The sequence below is a fragment of the Caenorhabditis elegans genome, chromosome V (genome assembly GCF_000002985.6).
Source record: "Caenorhabditis elegans chromosome V".
In the NCBI taxonomy this organism is placed as follows: Eukaryota; Metazoa; Nematoda; class Chromadorea; order Rhabditida; family Rhabditidae; genus Caenorhabditis; species Caenorhabditis elegans.
The window spans coordinates 20,499,482-20,520,302 of record NC_003283.11 but is presented as its reverse complement, the minus strand read 5'-3'; the positions used below and the strand labels follow the sequence as shown (position 1 = coordinate 20,520,302).

The following is a 20,821-nucleotide window of genomic DNA, read 5'->3' as shown; positions in this document are numbered from 1 at the left end:
TCACTCGAGATCAAATTTCATATTTACAAACTATAAACTGACACAAAAAGTTTTTTCTTGTATCAACTTAATTAAACATAGAATATTCGTACATCTATTTTTAAACTGACGACTTTATTGATGAATTTGAGGTGATTCTATGTGAGGTAGACATAGGATCAACAAACACTTGAAACTAATAGCAACCAATAAAAAAGAACAGCTAATTACTGACTCAACAAAATCATCACATAAAAAACTTCAAATCTCGAATGAATTGTGCAACGCCAATCTGAGCTCTTCGATGGTTTTCGGAGTTTTGATGACTTTTCCGCTGATATGCCACGGGGTCAGTCGAACGATCATAATGTGTTCCAGATTGTGTTTGTTGCCTTTCATAAATGGAATGTGAAGAAAAACCTTGTTCGTGTTAGTTTGGACGGTGTCGGTTTTATTCATAAATGGGCTTAAGTCCATTTTTTCAAGAACGTTGATGTTGAACGTGGATGTTAGGAGAGGGGTTTCGTGACGACGAAGCTGAAATTTTCATGGTTTTCTTCATCTTCTTACATTCAGATATACTAATTATATGTTAGGCTAATTTTTTATATCCGTCAATTTTGTGGTTTGTGACCTGTGACATAGCACTAAACGGAAAATGGGCAAATTCTCAGAAGCTCACTACTTTAGTGGATGGACCCTGTCAAGACTCCCGTTTCAACGAGACAGGAGAAAAGTTAGAGTCCCTGGCTATTTTGGCAGTACCCTTATTACTGACTAAACAGTAATTTCTAAAATTCCTAACATTGATTTTTTCCAATACTTACATTAATAATGCACTCAATGAGTTGATAGTCCGCACAATCCAACTGAACTTGTATATTGTCCTGAACGAGCAGTTGCCGAGCAGTTTTTCTTAGACTGTGCACATATACGTTGAGAGCATTCGTGAATTTCCGTTTGTATGTGTTCAAGATCAGTGGAGGGCCTTCATTCGCCTTCTTATATTCGATTTTGAAGAAATCGGACATTTCTCTCAGTTTCAGCTTATCGAAGCAGAAGCTGCGAGTAGTAACAAACAGAAGAATAAAGAAGCTATAAACGCAGACAAGGTACAAATGAGAGGAGGGCTTGACGGTGGCGCCGTGGGCAACAGGAGCCAAAAGGTGCAAGGGTATGTGTGGGAAGTCTCCCCGGAGATTACTGACGTCGGGGCTAGAAATGTGCATGTATGTGAAATCAGAGAGTTGCTGAATTTACACACAAATCATCACGTACCCCTGAATTATGTTCAACTTTGTCTACACAACAAATAGAGATAGTTCGATTCGCCGCTTACAGTAACACACCTGCTCATCTAACCTCCCAAGAAAAGGGAGTTTACACGGTGTTCCAATTTTAATGTATTTCATTAAATTTTCTTCTCTTTCTGCGATTCATGTATATGATAATTTGGAGGAATGTTATTTTTAATTTTTAAACTAAATTTTTTAAAACTAAATTGGTTTTAATTTAACTGTTCCCTGTACTTGATTTTTACAATTCAAAGTAAAAACTTGCAAACCCGAAAAATTATGAGAACCACTAATTGTATGATTTGAAATTATGAACAGTCGTCTCATGTGGTATCAGAGTGTCCCCTTTCGGTTTGATCTGCGTCGATCTACAAAAAATGCGGGAGTTGAGACGCAGAGTTCTCAACTGATTTCTCATTGGTAAGAACTTGCTGACGTCATTTTTATGGGCTACAAATTTGCGCATTTTTGTAGATCAAACCGAAACGACCCCGCGTGCAGTCTGTCTAGTTGGCTCGGCTATTCATAGACCATACGGCTGGTGACCTCTTCTCTTCCCACGGGGAGGCAAACGGTACGTCCGAGAAAGTGCGCTCTACTGCTCAATGAGCATACCACTGGTGAGAGGGTATCAACAAAAAATTCATTGGTGTCATTAAATAGAGAATTTTCTGTAGAACATTTTTCATATGCATCACTTCCAAAAAATTTGAGCCGTTTTCGAGATAAATCCATTCTAAAAATGCGACTACTGTAGAAATTAGTGTATGTACGTAAAGTTTGCCTCCCCGTGTTCCCAAAGAGTTCCTTTCTTTCTCTCACACCCTCCACCCCTCTCATTCTCCCTTGGTCTCCATTTCTTGCATGTTCTTGCATATTCCCTATTCTGTCCCCAGATCGATTTGATTTTTCGCGTTTTTTATTTATTTTACTCTTATTCTTTTTAAATAATCTTTAAATTTTATTTTTTTAGTTTTAAATTATCAAAAGTGATGACCCAACGAAGAAAATCCGTAAAGGACCCGGCGTACCGAGCGGTCCGTGCAAAAAAAGGACCCACAAGATTCGAGCAATGGCCGATGCTCCCAGAAGTGGCGAAGAGAATGGTGATCGGGAATTTGAGTTTTGAGGATAGGTAAGACCTTTTTTATTTTTTTGAAAATTCGCAAAAGATTAAAGTTTTACAAAATTTATTTAAAATATCTGAAAACCCCAAATATTCGGAAATTAAAAACAAGTCTTTCAAAATCAAAGTTTCAGTTTTTTTTGGTTTCAAGAATTCGAAAGTATTCAAAAATTCCAATTTTTCTGAAATTTCACACTTCCTGGAAGATAAAAAATTCAAAAAAATACGAAAATTCTCGTAGATAAATCTTGATTGTTAATAACTAGCAAAACAAATCCTAGAAATTTAATTTTTATTGATTTCTATGTTTTCAGAAACAACATTCGTCAGTGCTCCACCGTCGAAATGAAGCTGGTCGATAAAATAGCTGATTCCTTCGACAAGCTGAGAATCTTCGAAGGTATACCAGTTTAACCTCATTTTCCAAATAAAAAAGCGTTGAAAATTCAGCGAAAAACGATGAGGAAACCAAGCAATACTTGTGCCTGTCGATAAATAGATGGAATTTCAAAGTTCTGAAGACCGACAATCTCAAAAATCGAACAGCCATCGGAGTCGGCGCTGTCACAACTTTCTGCCGAATCTTCGCGAATCCGAGAACTACTGCAAAATGTGTAGAGTTGGATTTTCCCTACAGATCAACTCACCGTAACATTATGCCAATTTTGGTCTCCGAACTTGCAAGGACTGGCGTCAAAATCCGAGCCAAGGAGCTCTGGGTCAGGAGCAATCAGGCCGCTTACAAGTGGATCGGAAAAGTCCTGAAAGCTTTTGAACCGGGGCACCTGGAAAAGATCGCAGTGGGCCGTATCTCAGGAAAGGACTACGCGGAGATTAAGAACACCGAGCAGTTCAAGGCCTGCAAACAATATATGCTCATCGCAGAAAGTAATTTTCAGTTATACAAAGGGTTTGATGGGACTTTCCAGCTGGACCTGGATGCTGTGATGCGGAGAAGCTTGAAGTTTCGATGCAAGTTCTAAGACCGGATGAAGCGTGGAAAGTGATTACAGTGAGTTTTTGAAATTTGTAGAAACTTCAAATAATTTTCTTTTCAATTTTTTGGATTTTCTAGTCAAATTCGCAAAAATCTAACCGTGGTAGAGTATGCTGATTTTCAAAGTTTGTAGTAGCCCATATAAAGCAACAATGTTATTATAGATTATTTTTTGAGCATTTAACTATAAGTATAAAAAAATAAAGTGAACAAAAAACAAAGTATTAAGAGTTACGCCATTTAAACTTCGAAATTCTTCCAGAGCTTCCGTGCAAGATCCAACTTGCCCCTCGGATCGTTCTTCAAAATCTCCACCGGCCAAGAATGGAAAATTCAAGATTTTCTCAAGGAATTCGATGTTCCGGCTGTCCATCATCCTCATCGTTATGAGTAAGCACATTAACATATTAACCTAGAGGCCAATTTTATTGAAATTGCAATTTCAGTCAACACCATTATGTTTCACACCGCCAAGCGTTCGACATGGAAGATGAGACAAAAGTATTGGTGATCACACTTTGGACGTCACACGAGCACAGCGAGCTTTGCGGAGAAATTTTCGATAGGGAGCGGTTCCGAAGCATTTATGACAACAACGATCAGTAATAATAGTTGATAGTACACAATAAATTTGTCATTGTTGTTATAATATGATACAGGCATATTGAAAAGACACGTGGTGTCAGAGTGTCTCATTTCGGTTTGATCTACGTAGATCCACAAAAATGCGGGAGTTGAGACGCATGCTTTTCAACTGATTTCGCATGGTTAAGCACGTGTTGACGTCACATTTTTTGAGAAAAAAATCACGCATTTTTTGTAGATCAAACCGTAATGGGACATCCTGGCACCACGTGAAAAGAGACTTCTAAAGCGGAAGGGCAAGTTTGTTCCTGGAACTTTTAAGAAAACTGAGGTAGAAAGCTGAGATTAAATTTAGGTCTAAGCCTAAGCCTAAAGATGAAACTTGAGCTTACGCCGTTACACTAGCCTAGCTCAATCATATGCCTGCCTTAAGTGAAACAAGGTGAGAGGCCTGAGCATAGCCCACAAGCATAAGCCTTATCCTAGTTCAACGTTGTAATCTTATTTCTAAACATGTGCCTACGCTTTAGAGAAAATGTAAAATCTGAAAACTTTAAACCAAATCAAATAACAATCTAAAATGTTTTTTTTTCGAATGTTGTTTCCATTAAACAATGTGAGGTAATTTATTAACATGAGAGGTACTTTGTTGTAATAAAAAAAACTTAAATCATCAAATCTCTAGGCACGGAGGGCATGTTGGAGAGTATGCCCCATTGGGATACTGGCACAGAAACTGGATCCTTTCATCGCACACTTGGGAAAACCACTTTCCAGTCGAAATGAGCATAGTTCCGCAGTGCCGATCTTCAAGTGGCTGTCCTGGTCCCCAATTGGAGAATCGCATTGGGCTCCCGTCAATCCAAGTCCAATTGGTGTAGTGGGCAGCGTCGCTGGCTCCGATCCAAAAAGAGTTGTAGTCGGCGTCGAGGTGGTTTACCGCCAGTTCTGGAAAAATGTTAAACATTTTTATGAAGAAGGAGGTACTCATTGGTAGCCAAGGATCGGGCAAACTATAGTCAGACTTCTGTCAAATTTCGATGCTAACTGTGGACATGGCATTAGTGATAGAAAGCGGTAAGAATCAGTTAGCAAAGCTCGTTCAAAGAAAATATCTAGCTATTTTTACATTTTCTACGCTTGGAAGTTAAAATGTTTCGATTTTCTTCATGATAGATTTTGCATGCGATGTTAATCTATCTTGATTAAGTTGCTGGAGCTAGAATATGTCTGTCTATACCATTCCTAGCTAGCTTCACCCGCCATTAGACCATGTAGTTCCCGTCTAATTTACAAATCTCACTTTGCATCCAATTGTTATCGATAATATTCGTGATTTTTACCAGACTCCCTCCAAACATCTTTACACACAAATCGTTGGCATCCTTGAACTTTCCATGAACACGGTTGAACGAGTAGCAGCTGGAACTCTCCAATTCAGTTTTCTGTCCCACAAAACTCTTTTCACTTACGAATCTCCAAATCCAACATCTCCCGGAACACAGTCCGGCGCGACAGAGCACACTAGACAGACAATGATAAATAAGCGAAGCATAATTTTGAACCTTCCTCAGCGGAGAAACTCATCTTATCAGCTTCTATTTATATGTGTTTGTAGAAACCGCGCCTCTTCCCGTAGTGATTACTTATCACAAAAATTTTAATCATCCATATTTCATAATTTCATGAGTTTTGTAACAAATTGGTGCATGAACAAGATAGTCTGGTTGTTCGAGGCATTGAAATTTCAAATTCCACCACCCTTCTTTGAATTAATTTATTCTTGATTGTCATAGCATCTCTTTTTATTATCAATCAAGAAACGATAATGTGAGATTTTTGGAAATATTGGAGAGATTCAGGTAATACGATAGTTTTCTGTATGTCAAGAGTTAATAGTGCCAGAGATCAAAACACTATCGGAAATAGTGTGGGGTTCGACGAGACGATGAGTTCACTCTTCCAAATGTAGTCCTCATCGAAGCTTCGTAAAAATAGTATAGGGAAATGAGAGTTTATTACTATGAGATAAGTTTTCAGATATATCTGTGGTTTTCACGATGAAAGAGACAATAAGAAAACAGGAGGCGAAAGATGTGAGCTCCCTCCAAATGTAGTTTTCAGGTTAGTGATAATAAAGAAAGACATCGAGAGATTATCATATATTTTTTAGTTATCTCTCACGAGAAAAGACAAGCTCTGTAGTGCAGGTTTGTAAGAGGAGAAGAAGAGCGGAGATATAGTAAGAATGGCTTGTCATGAGCAGGTTTATTAGTTAATAAAGTAATTTACAGAAAAGCAGTTTGTTGGGGGCAAACAGCGAACACGTGACAACGGGTTAAAAGTAAAGGAAAAAGGCCTCGAATGAGCGAAACCGCTCCTTTTATAGGGGAAAAGGGAGGGGGAGAGAACATTCGAGAACGATGACAATTAGAGTTGGCGCCGGCAATTCAGATCCGCGCGCCGTCCGGTGGAGCGCACTTGCAGCGTGCATTGATGAACGTTGGCAAGTCTAGTCGTTGTCTTTGGCAGCGGTTCTGGCCGGATAACCGTGATGTTACCCGCTACGGCAGCACTTGCTGGACCTGTAAGACAATAATAAATGTGGGGAATTGTACCGAGCATGGGGAGACGCGGAAACTCTTACACCTCCCCCCTTTCTTTCAGGACCGTCCCTGGTCCTCAAAAGTATAAGGTTCTTTAGGTAGGCTGTGTTAACAGGCCCTAAGAGTTTCTGCCGTCTAACCATGAGAAACTTTTATAAAACTTAGTGCTTACGTACTAATACCTTACTAGGGAATGACCAGAATAAATGGAGCGATATTCAAAAAAAAAATATTGTATCGGAAAGCTGACATTCTCTACTATAAGAATATGACTGAAATTTTTGCCCGTTCGAGCTGGAAATCTGAAATTTTTACGTCTGAAATTCTACACTGAAATCAGTGCATTTCCTATGGTTAACAGTGGATTTTTGTCTCTGGCGCCAACAGAAGTCTCACCACAATGGTGGAAGGGCGAAAACATCGGTTCGGTGGTCGAGTGGTGAACGCGTTCGCCTCTTGAGCAGAAGTTTGTGTGTTCGGTTCCCATACATGGTTTAACTTTTGGCCTTTTTTATACAAAATTTTCAGAACGGGAAACAAGTATTTAGAACATTTTTTTGAGGGTTTTACATAATTTTTTTGCTTTTTAATTGAACCATAATTACCCTGGAAACTTTTCAGAAATTTTAATTTTTTTCGAAAATTGTCACTTTTTTCTCCACCAAACCCATGAGAAAATTTGATCGAAAAATTTTTTTTTGAAATTTTTTTAAAAATGCATGAAATATTTTAGAGTGTCACAAATAACCTATTTTTCATTATTTTCAATGACCGAATCATTGATTCTGATGCCTTATCAAGACGTTTTACCAAATCGATATTGGCAAAACATCTTGTTTTTGAGGCTCCATATCTCTGCAGGAAAAAATCGCACTAAAAAGTGATCAACTAGAAACTTGTTAAACACAATGTGATCTAAAACATTTCAGTTGAACACTTTTTTGTAAAAAATTTCGTTGCCGAGTTGGAACCAATTGATTTGAGCTTCATTATTTTTGAATATTCTAAATAGTTAAAGATCTATATCTTGGCAACGAAATTTTTTACAAAAAAGTGTTCAACTGAAAAGTTTTAGATTACATTGTGTTTAACAAGTTTTCAGTTAATCACTTTTTAGTGCGATTTTTTCCTGCAGAGATATGGAGCCTCAAAAACAAGATGTTTTGCCAATATCGATTTGGTAAAACTTTATTTTAATTTTTTTTTTTCATATTATTGTTTTTATATTGGGTCAAAACGTATTTGCTCTGCTAAATAGTTAGCTGGCGCTAATTTTTAATTTTATTATTTTCGTATTTTGATAAATTTCACTGAAATTGTCCCTTTAATAGTTTACATTCTATTGGTTTTCTTTTATTCAATGTCTTTTGATATCGGAAACGTGATGTTTGCCTTGCATCGTCATTTTCCCAATCCCCTCCCATCAAATCCCTCGATTTCGAGACATGAGCAGAAGGTGGCAGATCATTTGGCAAGCATTATAAAGGAATCTTATTATGGAGATACCAGTGTGGAAGAATCCGAATATTTGGTTCAAGAAGAATATGGCGATTGGGAGCCAGAAGTTTTTGAGGTATGTTGGTTTCGACACTATTAATTGTCATTTAAAAAACCTTTCAGCCGTATGACTGTGTGTTGCCGGATCAAGATGATGTATTGTTCGGTGAGAAAGCTGTATCAAGGGAAAAGTTGGATAAAGCGATCACCTTCTACCGTAGCGGAAAAATTGGAAGTAGGCCGATAACGACTATGCACCATAGTTATCGCTGGATACGAACCGATGCTCATATGAACAAACTGCGCAAGTACGAGAAAGATAAAAAAGCGTTCCAAGAAAGCGTGCGGGTTCGTTTGGCACAGCTTACACAACGGCTTTATGAGGAGGTCAAGGAGAAACTTGATAATGGTAACGAACATTAATATAACAAGTTTTAATATAAATATTTCAGGAGTCAATTTGCATGATTCTGATTTGATGGCTATGGCACTGGAAATCAACACCCGCGAAATGAAGTTGCAAAACTTCAAAGCGTCACAATCCTGGATAACCCGATGGAAGCAAAGCCACAGGTATGTAATAAATTGCGGAGTATGTTAGATATATAGATATATAGATACATATATATATATATATATATATATATATATATATATATATATATATATATATATATATAATTTCAGAATCGTGAGTCGGAGAGTCACCAAGTTTGTCACACGGAAGTGCCTGATCAATAAAGACGCTATCAAAAAAAACGCGGATGATTTTGTCAAGAATGCCAGAACAGAGATCTCCAACTATCACCCGTCGATGGTCTTCAATTGTGACCAAACCGGAATTCAAAAGGAGCTGTATCCAGCCCGGTCTTTAGCCTTTATGGGCGAAAAAACAGTCGAGAGGTTGGCGCAATCGAAATCGTCGCTGACCCACTCGTTTACGTTTCTCCCGATGATTTTCCTCGATGGCTCAATGGGACCCAAGGCGTTTATGGTAATCGCTGAACCAAAAGGCCAGTTTCCTCCGTCTCGTCCAATTCCAAACTGCCCAAATTTGGAAGTGCGGGCTGGATACAAGACACACATCATGACGAAGCAATTGATGTGCGATTTTTTCGAAAGTTGTGTCTTCATTCCGTCTGTACCGAAAAAACTGTACATCATGCTGGACAGTTGGCCAGCGTTCAAGGACCATACAACGATCAAGAACTTGGTTCCCAATGGTCATGATGTCGTCATTCGCAACATTCCAGAGCACACAACTGGAATGATCCAACCGTTGGATGTCTATTGGAATGCGCCATGGAAGGTATGAATTTAAATCTTTATAACTTTTTGATAGTATTTTCCAGAGCTTGATCAAGAAGTTCACAGCATATGCCCTTCGAACCCAGACCGATTACGTCATCGCACAGAGGAACAACGCAATTTGCATGGTATCTGTGTTGTATCACCAGATCTCGGCAGAGCACTTCCGACCGTTTTTACAGCATTGTTGGAAGAAAGCTGGATACGTGGGTGCTGCGAATACTTCATCAACACCATTTTTGACTCCAGCTCAATATTGCATTGATCATGGTGACACAGTGATTTGCTATCACACTGGATGTAACCATCTCGGATTCATCCGATGCGCAAGATGCAAGATGTTTGTTTGTTTTAATCATTTTGTTGTGTCAAAACAACATCTTTGTTCATCTCCTTGAATAATTAATAAATTCATGATTGCATTACATTCAAGTTTCGCTATGAATAAAATTGTTTATATGAGGGGATCCATGGTTGTAGTGGTCCATGGTTAAGTTTAAATTTTAGGGGAAAAGATGTTGAATGAATCATTATGGTGTTGGTCGACACATTGATCATGCTGATATCGATCAGAAAAATTAAAATTTGGGCTTTTATATAGTTTCGAAAAAACACGTTTAAATTTTTGAAAAACTTTACGTTAGGGTGGAATTGAACCCCAGAGTCCCACCATGCTTGTCATCCACTCTATCCACTCGGCCATCTCGCTGTTGCAGGCAGTACTAATTGGGGATGGTGATAAGTAAAGCACGTCAAAACGAATAATTTCAGACGTAAAAATTTCAGATTTCCAGCCCGAACGGGCAAAAATTTCAGTCATATTCTTATAGTAGAGAATGTCAGCTTTCCGATACAATATTTTTTTTTTGAATATCGCTCCATTTATTCTGGTCATTCCCTAGTTAGTGCTCCAGCGTGGATAGGAACTTCTCTCCGGTAGTGAAGACCTTGAACCAGTAGAGACGTGATCCAAACTTTTCGTTCATGAAATCGATAATGATGCTTGGTGGCGCGGCGTTGGTCAGCTTGAGCGACGCCAGCGGTTTACGAGTATCCAACTTGGTGATCTTTCCGATGATGTGGAACCAAGCAAGTTTCTGTGGCGGGAATTTCTTTTGTCGATGAGCCAAGACTCGAGTGATGTTGCTCTGGATAGCCAGCTTCACGTCGATGAACTCCATCTCTTCTACAAAGGACGTCGGTCCTCTTGCGTAATCGGTTCCAATTGCGGCCAAAGTGACTTCTTCTCCGGCACCGGGCGCTCTATGTGAAGGCGGGGTGAGACGTCTCTTCGTGTTGAGAAGGGCTTCGGCGAGATCCTTGAGGACTCCTTCGTGGACCTCTTTAAGTCGCTCCGAAATAAGCATCTTTGGATTTGCTGGATCAGCAGGAGTATTCGTTTCATTTAAAATTTGCTCGACGGCGACTTGGACCGGCTGGGCACTGGGTCCCGGCCGATTGTCCAAGCCTTGCGTGCCGAAGAGCTCTCGATCGTTTTCGTCTAGCCATGTGGGTGGATGACGATGCATTCTCTGGAAATAGAATATTACGCTTTACAAAAACGCACGAAAACCATGACAAGACAATAAAAATTAAAATTTTAGTGCCTTTTAGCAAAATTTTAGTCTTTTTACCAAAATTTTAGTGACTTTAGGAAAATTTTACGTTTCTTACGCAAAAACTTCTTTTTATAGGTGTTTTTACCTCAAAACTTGATTAGTTTACGCGAAATTCATAGGAAATTGATCTAAATCCTGAAATTTAGAGAAAATTTGCGAAATTTCGCTAAAACAAACGAAAATGCAGCGACCTCGTGTTTCGAAATTCAAATCGATGGCGTTCTGTAGTTGTTGCTGCGAGACCTCTGGGTTCCAAAAAGACATGCGCCTTTGAGAAAAGAGCGCTTCGAGACCTCTGGGTTCCAAAAGACATGTGCCTTTAAGGAAGTATGGTCAAAATCGACATTTTATTCGAAAAATGTCTCTGAAAAGTCATTAGAAGCGATTTTTGCACCAAAAACTGGGAATTTTGTCAAACACATCGTGGAAATTTGATCGAAATGACAGTAATTTACTTCTTTCAGCAAAATACTCGGATTTATGAGCTGCACTCGTGATTGAATAAGACTTTTAGATTTTTGTTTTGGATTGGATTGAATGAAAGGTTAATGACTAAGCTCGGATCAGGGACCGGGCTTCTTATCCGTCAACGACGCCAGCGTTGACGGTGTCAGAAACACAAAATTAAATCATACCTTCTGATGTGGCCCGATGAGCATCGTTGCCCACCTGATTGACTTCCGAGTCGACGTCCTTCTCGATCGGGATTGACATGGAGCATGCGGCAATGCTTGACATGATGATCGCCGGTGTGCTTGAACCTTCCGCGAATTGCGAATCGACCATCAGCAAGACGTCTTCTCGCTGGATTAACTGAGCCACGGAGCACTGATTATCGACTCGTTTTCCGTGACTTCTTCTACGTCCCATTGGCAGAGTGTCATCTCCAATGTGGAATTGATTTTCCTTGTAGTTGAACGCAAACGGAGGAAGCTTCGACAAAATGTCATTTCCAAAGATGAACGAGTAGCTTCTGTCGGCCTCTGGAGTGCATCTTCCTTCGGTGAAATGGACCAAGTGTTCGATCAACTTTTTCCCGATCCGAAATGTGACCGATGCGACTCCAGCTAACTTCACAGCATTTCCTCCGAGTCCAACGGTGTTGATGCGCTTTGAGCTTTTGAGCTGTGAGATTCCCAGAATCTTGCACACACTCCGCGATGCCAGGGTGATGTGAGCTCCAGTGTCGATGAGAGCTGACTGCGGCATTCCATTAGCACGAATTGGCACTTGAGCGGTGATGAAACCATGACGAGTAGAATGGGAAGCTTGCTGCGGAGTGGGGTCCTCCTTCGGTTTCTGGCAGCTTAAGCTTAAAGCTTCAGTGGACTCGTCGGAACTGTACGGATCATCGTTCTGCATGGCCAATTGACGACGAAGAGCTGCAATTTGTTCAGATTGACTCTGAATTACGCGTCATACCTGGAACTATCCGTTGAATTTTGGCTGATAGCCATAGCCGAACTGCTCGCGTTCTTGATTCGCTGATTGCTCACAGGATCTTGTCTTTCTCCATTCTGCGACTCGTCCGACTTCTTTCTTCTGCATTCGTTGGCTGTGTGACCACGTTTTCCGCAATAGTAGCAGTTGCCAACGAAGCTGTTCTTCTGTAAGCCATGTCTCGCGAAGAAGGCATTTGCGACTGGATCCTCGATCTGCTTTCGCATCTTCTGATCTTGCAAGAGCTCCTGACTGAGTGCTTCATCATAAGCTTCTTCAAGTGTAAGCGGACGCTTCGCCTTGACTTCCCATTGGATGTGGTCTCCAAGACCTTCGAGGAAAGTGTGCAAAGCCGTACTCTGAATGTAGTCAATCGACTTACCACTGCTAGTCATCGCGACTAGCTTCTCGACGCGTTCGAAAAATGATTCGACGTTTTCCTTCTCCTTCTGCACACACTGACGGAGCTGCTGTTCACGGTGACGAATGAGCACAGCGTTGTCGAATGTCTTGCGAAGTTCCTCGACCAACTCCTCGAAGTTGACGACTTGATTCTTTGCAAGAATCTCACCGGCCTTGTTTCTGGCGCGGCCCTCAAGAAAAGTTAAAAACTTTCTTACCTTCAGTCTCTCTGTGACTGGTTTATCCGAAGCTTCCAAGTGATCATTGAAAGTCCTGACGGATCCAGTGAAATCGTCAGCCATTGCTCCGGAATAAGCTTTGACCAGCGTTGGTGAGCGCACTCCCAACGAGTTGATGACAGGCATCTCGTCGAAGAATTCTTCTTCTTCTTCATCTTCATCCGAATCGGCGATAAGGATTGCATCATCTGTTCTCGACAGATGGTTTGACTGCTGTAAATCTTCTTGATTATCAAGGTTGAACTTTCTCTAATATTTAGATCATTTGCGGTTGGATTTAAAACGGTTGAGGGGTTAGCCTCCCCCGCAACGGTTACAGGAACCCGACCATCGGTACAGGGACCGGTGGTATTGGGCTCCCCGCTGGGGGTTGTTGTTCCCCGAAGAGCTCCATCGGCCGGAGCCTCAAGAGTGACAGACGACAGCTTGTCCTCCACGATTTTGAGTCGCGAAGTGAGGTTGGAGCACAGAGCATCGGCGTTGCGAAGAGCAGCATGCATGTCGGTGAGGCGTTTCTCCACGATGACATCATTAGCGGCAACGTGATTCCGAATTTCGGCGACTTTGGCTTCCATCTCACGAAAGTCCTGAGTGACGGCTGAGCGGAGCGTGGAAATGTGACTTCCGGTGGCAGCTGGGTGCTCGGCGGTGACTCTCGGCAGACATTGTTCGACGTGGAACTTCGCTGGGTCGTCGGCACGTGGCATTGTTCGAGTATTGGTTCGTTCTACAAGAACGAGGGTTTTCTTCCGCAAGAAGGCTGAAAATTAAATGCGCCGAAGCACAAATTAGAGAGAAAACTTAAATGAGAACCGGGGGTGGCCAGGGATTTTCTAGAATACCTTTGTCTAGTATTTTGGTTCTCGCAGAACCAACTGATTCTACGCCTGAAATTAATTATTAGAAATTAAAAAGGGAGAGGACAGAGTGGTGGGAAACAAAACCGCAGGCCGACTGCATACCTTCAGTCTCCTGGGCATGTTTGTCGCGACGACACAGGAAATAAAATGGGCATTTTAAATCCCCGCTCTTATAAGGAAAGAGGCAAAACCCTGCATGGAAAATACTAGACAGATTCCGAAACTGGAAACGAGTTGAGAGTGAGTGTGTTTGAAAATTGGGGAAAGAAAAATCCGGCACAGGGTCCGAACTCCATATAAACTGAAGAGAGATAAGAGAAAACCAAGAAAAAGAGGAAATACAATTAAAAATCGACAGAATACAGAGCCTAAAATGTTGCGCATACAAATTAGGGGAACGGAAAACGAGGCGCGGATGAGTGGGGAAGCTGCTAAACTAAAATTAAAATTAAAAGCGCAAAACCTGACATGAAAAGTTGGAGGTGGATCGATAACTGGGAGAAGAACCTTCGAGAACCAGTTACAACTCGCTGCTACCAGTAAGAATGGCTTGTCATAAGCAGGTTTATTAGTTAATAAAGTAATTTACAGAAAAGCAGTTTGTTGGGGGCAAACAGCGAACACGTGACAACGGGTTAAAAGTAAAGGAAAAAGGCCTCGAATGAGCGAAACCGCTCCTTTTATAGGGGAAAAGGGAGGGGGAGAGAACATTCGAGAACGATGACAATTAGAGTTGGCGCCGGCAATTCAGATCCGCGCGCCGTCCGGTGGAGCGCACTTGCAGCGTGCATTGATGAACGTTGGCAAGTCTAGTCGTTGTCGTTGGCAGCGGTTCTGGCCGGATAACCGTGATGTTACCCGCTACGGCAGCACTTGCTGGACCTGTAAGACAATAATAAATGTGGGGAATTGTACCGAGCATGGGGAGACGCGGAAACTCTTACAATATGTTATATGAATGAGGTATAGATTATGCGAATAGACAATAAGAGGTGTTGAATAGTGTGTGAATTTCTCATAGATTAGGCTATCAGAGAGTAATAAAAAGGGTGAGTTAAGCTATTTATGGCTCTCAGAACAGATTAGAGATAATACTAGCATACGTTATAGGAAATAAGATGCATGGAAATAGTATGTGCAGAGATTACCTGCAATAGCTGAGGTTGCTGTGAGTTCACTTGTTTTGGAGGTTTCACTTTCATATTCTTCATTTTATATACTAAATTCCTTACTTCCCTTCTTCCAGGTAGTGATGAAGGAACCCGTCAAGCCAACGGTCAAACTAGCTGAAATTCCTCCACGAGAGCCGAGATTCACACCGGAGCAAGAGCGAATCTACGCGAGACTCAGCGTTCATGATCCATTTAATATGTTGAGCGAGCAGCACAAGGCAAATCTCATCCAGCTGATGACCCACGGACTTGGGTACCGTCCAATTCAATTATCTTGATCTGATTGTGAATAAAACTTTTTCTAAACATTTTTTTTAATTTAATGAATATATGTGTTTTGAGGTTCTCCTATTCCTCATTTGGTATCTCTGTTCGATAATTTGTGTTTGACGCTACTTTCCGAAATTCCAGAAATTTCAGAAACGACACCGGATATACCAACATTGGAATTGAACACACGACACAGGAGGAAGTTTTCAGTTTCTAGAAACCCTGAGGATTTGAAAATAACATTCTACCCTGTTTGCCGAACCGCAAACTATCTTTTATCGCACAAATTTCTGATTGAAAGAGACATCATCTGAACTTTAAATATGTATTTGCATTAAAAGCAACTATAAATATTCTCTCAACCTTCATACTCATTAAATAAATACACATTATTTTTGAAAAAACTGGGGCTCTCAGCTGAGTGAGGCGCAAAATGCGGTGTTTACGACGATTTCGCGCGTCGCTGTGCATGTGCAATGAAGCGCGAAAGATAGTTATTTGGAAGCGGGCGACACGTTTGCACTGTACATTCGGAGTCCGAATTTCGGACCGCTGAGGCCAGCGCAGGCTTCGTTGAGGCGACCTCATGGGAGCCCTACAAGCCATTAATTTAGAATTATTCCAGAGCTCGATTCCAAAGCTTAACCTCACAGGATTTGTTTTCATATGCTGACACCGATTTACAGATCAACAGAGCCCGATTAGTTTTCTGCATCTTTACTATGTATTTGCAAATGTCATTTATTTTTCAATAACTCGAATTGTGCAATACCACGTGAATGGCCATACTCTAGTTTTACACGATACAAGCCTAAAATTAACGTGCTTCGAGCAAACGGGCAAACTTCGAGCAAACGGGTTTATGACTAAAGTAGTCTAGTTATCAGAAAACCAAAATTTTCCAAATAAGTGTGTTATCCCTATCAGAGATCAAAAAGTTCAGCTCGGGCAACCAACCAGTTAAGCAGTACCGAAGAAGCGTTATATCTGCTGATATAGCCAGTGATAGTATCTGCATTCTTTAGAGATTAGTTTATTTCATAGTTTGGCTTTATTATAATTTGTGAGAACAAAGCAAACAGTGCCGAAGCTGATAGTTAGACTGCCCTTGAAAAAGCTGTTCTCGGCAAATGGATGGATGGATTAGAGTCCAGATAAACAGAGGACTTAAAATCCTGGAAAATTGAGATTCCGTCAAATGCGGAGAGTTGAATAGCCTCCATGTTCCCACCTAATTGTAAATCGATCTTCAAAACGAGACTGCCAAGTGGACACCTCGGTTCAGAAAATCAGAAAAATCACGATTAGTTCTTTCTTTTGCAAATAAGCTCTAGACAAGTGTTATTTGTTTTCTAGTAACCTGAATCATGTAAATGGGCGTTCTCTAGTTTTTCACGATACTAGCCTGAAATTAGATTGCTCAAAGCAAAAAGGTGGTGCCGATCTTGAGTCTATGATTACAGTAGTCTAGTTGTCAGGAAAACCATTTTTGCAATAAGTGTGTAATATGGCTACTCTATCCGACTTCAAGGAGTTTAGCAAGGCCATCCGACCAACCTTAGTCGCTATTTCAAATAAAATAGTGAAGATCTCTCGTATCACAAGTCACATTGAGCAGTACCGGGGATGCGTTGGAGTTATTATAAACTTATTTCTTCTTTATATTGCTCAGAATGAAAATGACTGCTATCAACTTGTTAATGATTGGAGTTGCCATCTGTGATCTTATCGATATGAGCTTCATCGTTTACGGTATGATTTATTTCATAGTTTTGCCCTGGCAAAATAAATGGTAAGGCAATTTTTTTTTTTAATTTGTTTAAATTAGTGCAACTTGAGCCATCCACCAATCAGCTACATAGCCACTGTCCTCGACTATTGGGCCGGTGCTACAGAAGAAAACTCCCGCCGGCTGGTTGCAATATTCGGAGTTTTAATGACAGCTATTCAATATCTTACTCTGAAATTCGTTATGAATCCCAAGTTTGACATTGTGTCCCAGCCCTCCTTTGCTCTGAAAACTATGGCCATATCTGTTGCATTGAGTACACTACTAACGTTTTCTTATTTTTTCAGCTTTGAGTTTTTTGAAGAAACGTGGGTACTGCCGAAAAAGTGAGTTTGATGATTGAACCGAGTGAAGTCACACCTTTGAAAAGATAATTTAAAGGCGGAGTAGCGCCAAAAAATTTTATATTTACTGTCAAAAAGTGATAATTACTCATTATCAGTTTTGCAAATTATAATTTTGGAAGTCAACCAAAAAAATTTGTTTTCCTACATTTTATATACTTTCATTTTGTTTTAATTATTTGTATTAAAACATTGTCGGAATCGGAACATAGGACATGGCTATCGATTTTCTCAAAGTCTCTTATTTTTCAAATTTTTGGCAATTTACCAAAAATTTGACTGGATATTTCAAATAATCTAAAAAATTAATCATTTTTGATTACTTTATTGTGTTGGATAATAAAATAAACACAGAACTGTTCCTTTCAAGCAATTGTTTTCCAACATCTAGTAGCTCATATCCATGAATATATATTTTGGAAAACACAATTTTCCTAGAACAAATTCAACAAGTATTAGCATCAAATTTTTTAATAGTATGTAGAGTTAGAGGCCAGTGACGATTATGTTAAAAACACTCAAATTTTTAGATTTTCAAATTTTCATAGTCAGTGAAAACTTACTACATAGTTAGGTGAGGTTAGGTGAAGTGATGTTACTGCTTACAGTTAACGTGTCAAAACTTTGAAAAGTTTCACACATGTTAACATGTTTTCATTCTCTACACCTGTTTAAATTTAACGTTGTGAGTTGATCAGGTGCACCGGTTTCCCGAAAAACTTCACCGCAACCCAATACATTTCAACGATGACTGACGCGTACCAAGGTGGAAAAGAATCTAAAAAATATACAATTTACTATATCATTGATGGTTCCATAAAGGTTAGTTGGAACCATTTTTTCACTTTGATAATTTGATTTTTAGGCTTGCCTCGCAATTCTTCTTCCCATCCTCACAGCTCTACTAGTTGGACAGCTGAGAAAAATGATCGCTCTGCGGAAAAAAACGTCTTCGTTGAGAAATGATAATGGAAGGCAGGTTTTTCAAAATTAGGCCTTGCTTTCTTTAAGAACAATTTTCAGTCAATCTTCGGATTAAATCACGAAGCTTGTAATTCTGATGGCAATTTCATTTATCACTGCTGAATTGCCAATTGGGATTCTTTATATCTCCACAGGGTTGCTCGCTAGTCATCCGGCAATTGTGTAAGAGAATATAATAATAGTCATTAAACGGGCGGAGTCTAATGGAATTTGCCTACAAGTTGGTCAAACTTCGCGCTAAATTTTTTGGCCAAAATCTTCTAATAAATAAAAGGCAAACATCAAAAATTGTTTGAAAATTTAAACAAGTCGAGATAATATTTTCGGCGTTTCAAAATTTCATCAAGCATTCAATTTTGTTTGAAATTTTTGGTTAAATTTCAGGCAAAAAGTTAAAGAAATTTCTAGTTTAATAATGAAATGTTGAGAATTTTTTGTAAATTTTCTAAATTGAAACAAAAATCCAAAAACTTTACACACAAATTTATAGGACGAGAATAAAGTTCAACAACTGAGATTAAAGTTCTAAAATTTCCAAACAAAATATATATTTTCAATTCAAAATAGAAATATGGAATTATTTTTAAAAAACTGCAGTTTTCTAATTTCAATTTTTAAACTTTTTTTTCTTAAAACTTCAGCAAAAATTAAATCAAGTTTCAAGTATTTTCTGTAAATTTCAATTTATCACTTCTTATTAGAATATTAGATTATCCTTTTGGTAATTTTTTTTAATATAATGGTATTGCTTCATCAAAATTTATTTTTCAGAACTACCATACGCTATTTGATGGATATTTTCACGTCATTTGTTGCCATTAACGCCACCGTTCATTTCTTAATTTGCCTCGGCGTAAACGCTCATTATCGAGACACTGTTAAAGAGCTATTCCGCTGGAAATTTGAAAAATTGAGGAAAACTTCAGATGACTCAACTATGAATTCTCAGAGTGTTGGCCAACCTAGAATTGTCGCTTGATCAATTTTTTTTCAAATTTTTCTACTTTCCAATTTTTATTTTGAACCCCGTGTCCTCTTATTATTTTTGAAATTTAATTCCGCATCCCATCAAGATTACCCTCCGACCAGAACCTCGTCAGACCCCCACCCACACCAGCGCACGTGATAATTAATCATAGTATACCTATACTTGTTGACTATATCCCCCTTAATTCCCATGAGAAGCATCTCATGTGTCTTAATTGAGGGGTACACAGCGAGTTGTAAAGAGGTTGTCCTTAACAACCAAATTTCTGAATCTTTTGCAAACTCATTGCTTTGAATTTCACAACTAAAATGAACCCCGATGCTCCGAGTGTCGAGGAGAAGCTCACCGTCGATGAGTGCTACGTTATTTCCAAGGTGAGCTGAGATTTATGCTAACAAAAAAGCTCGAGTGTTTTTCTTATTTTCAGGAAGATTGGTTTGAGCCAATTTTCTGTAAGCCGAAGCTTATCCCGTTGAAGACTGTGAAAATGCGAGAGATCGAGAAACGACGCAATGAAAACATGGAGAGGGTCAAGGCGATAGAGGTGAGTTTTTTTTTGAGAAACATATAATTTACTTATTTACATTCTTTTTTCAGACAGCTTCAACGTCAGAACAAAAGAACCCAGAGGTGGTACCCAAGGAGCCAAAACCAGAAAAGCCTCGGAACCCGGAAGAGCTCAAGAAACAGAATGAGTTGAACAAGATCGATTTGTGGATCGCCGACGAAGATCCGGCACGTCGCAAGTGACTATTGTCTACTTGTAAACAATAATCCTAACAATCCTATTTTTAACTCCAAACTTTTCGCGATTTCAATTTTCAAAAAACATTCCAGACAACCTCTAAACCTACATGATCATCCTAGTACTTCTTGGCCCAAGCGCTATGTCCAAAAAGTCAGGTCTACCCTATGTACTGCCGTGTAGTCAAACAAGCTTCACCATCATGCCATTCACCTTCTTCCCATCATTTCTCCTGCCCTCTTATCTCTAAAAATTGTGATTTCTGATTATTTCAATAAATAATAAATATGTTTTGCGTTGAAATTCTGGTCATTGAGATTTTTTAGGTGGTCTGTAATCATGGGCTCTTAAAACTTTGATACACCTGAGCTTAGGCCAAAGCTAATCCTTAAAAAAAAGCTAAGCCTAAACGCTAAACCGAAGCTATTGGGATTATTCATGTGATGCCAAAAAATGCACAAATGATTTTTATACAGTTTTACCCTATCCCTAAAAACGAAGGCATTTTTTTTAATTTTTCAACATTTTTCGACATTTATCTACATCGGCCGACAGCCCGCTTCACATGAAAAATGT

The 20,821-nt window shown here is 39.6% G+C and overlaps 4 protein-coding genes and 4 pseudogenes across 8 annotated transcripts; 4 read left to right on the top strand and 4 right to left on the bottom strand.

The window, feature by feature from the left end:
• Positions 1–240: 240 nt before the first annotated feature.
• Y38H6C.25 (FTH domain-containing protein) lies at positions 241–1,076 on the bottom strand (the record flags this gene model as incomplete). The annotated part of the gene is made up of 2 exons (NM_001269996.2): positions 807–1,076; positions 241–516 (listed from the first exon to the last, which is right to left on the bottom strand). The coding sequence occupies exons 1-2, from the start codon at positions 1,008–1,010 to the stop codon at positions 241–243; spliced, it is 480 nt and encodes a 159-aa protein (NP_001256925.1). The 5' UTR covers positions 1,011–1,076.
• Positions 1,077–2,266: 1,190 nt separating this feature from the next.
• Positions 2,267–4,005, top strand: fbxa-149 (annotated as a pseudogene). The gene is made up of 5 exons: positions 2,267–2,409; positions 2,715–2,800; positions 2,851–3,412; positions 3,660–3,787; positions 3,844–4,005. Coding segments are annotated over exons 1-5 (1,081 nt in total).
• Positions 4,006–4,570: 565 nt separating this feature from the next.
• Y38H6C.8 (C-type lectin domain-containing protein) lies at positions 4,571–6,342 on the bottom strand. The gene is made up of 3 exons (NM_075550.3): positions 5,455–6,342; positions 5,286–5,404; positions 4,571–4,930 (listed from the first exon to the last, which is right to left on the bottom strand). Exons 1-3 carry the CDS (start codon positions 5,535–5,537, stop codon positions 4,656–4,658), a joined length of 477 nt encoding a protein of 158 aa, NP_507951.1. The 5' UTR covers positions 5,538–6,342; the 3' UTR covers positions 4,571–4,655.
• A 68-nt stretch (positions 6,343–6,410) lies between these two features.
• Y38H6C.7 lies at positions 6,411–6,567 on the bottom strand (annotated as a pseudogene). The gene has a single exon. A coding segment is annotated over exon 1 (157 nt).
• A 4,225-nt stretch (positions 6,568–10,792) lies between these two features.
• On the bottom strand, positions 10,793–13,800 carry dct-10 (annotated as a pseudogene). The gene is made up of 3 exons: positions 12,435–13,800; positions 11,648–12,394; positions 10,793–10,925 (listed from the first exon to the last, which is right to left on the bottom strand). Coding segments are annotated over exons 1-3 (2,246 nt in total).
• A 1,405-nt stretch (positions 13,801–15,205) lies between these two features.
• On the top strand, positions 15,206–15,403 carry Y38H6C.4 (Transposase; the record flags this gene model as incomplete). Its single annotated transcript, NM_075546.3, has 1 exon — positions 15,206–15,403. The coding sequence occupies one exon, from the start codon at positions 15,206–15,208 to the stop codon at positions 15,401–15,403; it is 198 nt and encodes a 65-aa protein (NP_507947.1).
• A 1,671-nt stretch (positions 15,404–17,074) lies between these two features.
• Positions 17,075–19,493, top strand: srw-65 (annotated as a pseudogene). Its single transcript has 6 exons — positions 17,075–17,187; positions 17,235–17,510; positions 18,227–18,350; positions 18,394–18,503; positions 18,552–18,674; positions 19,284–19,493. Coding segments are annotated over exons 1-6 (956 nt in total).
• Positions 19,494–19,797: 304 nt separating this feature from the next.
• Positions 19,798–20,523, top strand: dct-14 (DAF-16/FOXO Controlled, germline Tumor affecting). The gene is made up of 3 exons (NM_075544.4): positions 19,798–19,874; positions 19,928–20,044; positions 20,098–20,523. Exons 1-3 carry the CDS (start codon positions 19,809–19,811, stop codon positions 20,248–20,250), a joined length of 336 nt encoding a protein of 111 aa, NP_507945.2. The 5' UTR covers positions 19,798–19,808; the 3' UTR covers positions 20,251–20,523.
• Positions 20,524–20,821: the final 298 nt, after the last annotated feature.

Bases quoted from the DNA above. Each gene is read 5' to 3' on its own strand.
- Y38H6C.8 (NM_075550.3), bottom strand. From the start codon at position 5,537: ATGCTTCGCTTATTTATCATTGTCTGTCTAGTGTGCTCTGTCGCGCCG. The intron at 5,405-5,454 runs GTAAGTGAAAAG...GGAGAGTTCCAG, and splicing joins GATGTTGGATTTGGAGATTC to CTGCTACTCGTTCAACCGTG. The intron at 4,931-5,285 runs GTGAGATTTGTA...ACATTTTTCCAG, and splicing joins CGATAACAATTGGATGCAAA to AACTGGCGGTAAACCACCTC.
- dct-14 (NM_075544.4), top strand. From the start codon at position 19,809: ATGAACCCCGATGCTCCGAGTGTCGAGGAGAAGCTCACCGTCGATGAG. The intron at 19,875-19,927 runs GTGAGCTGAGAT...TCTTATTTTCAG, and splicing joins AGTGCTACGTTATTTCCAAG to GAAGATTGGTTTGAGCCAAT. The intron at 20,045-20,097 runs GTGAGTTTTTTT...TTCTTTTTTCAG, and splicing joins AGAGGGTCAAGGCGATAGAG to ACAGCTTCAACGTCAGAACA.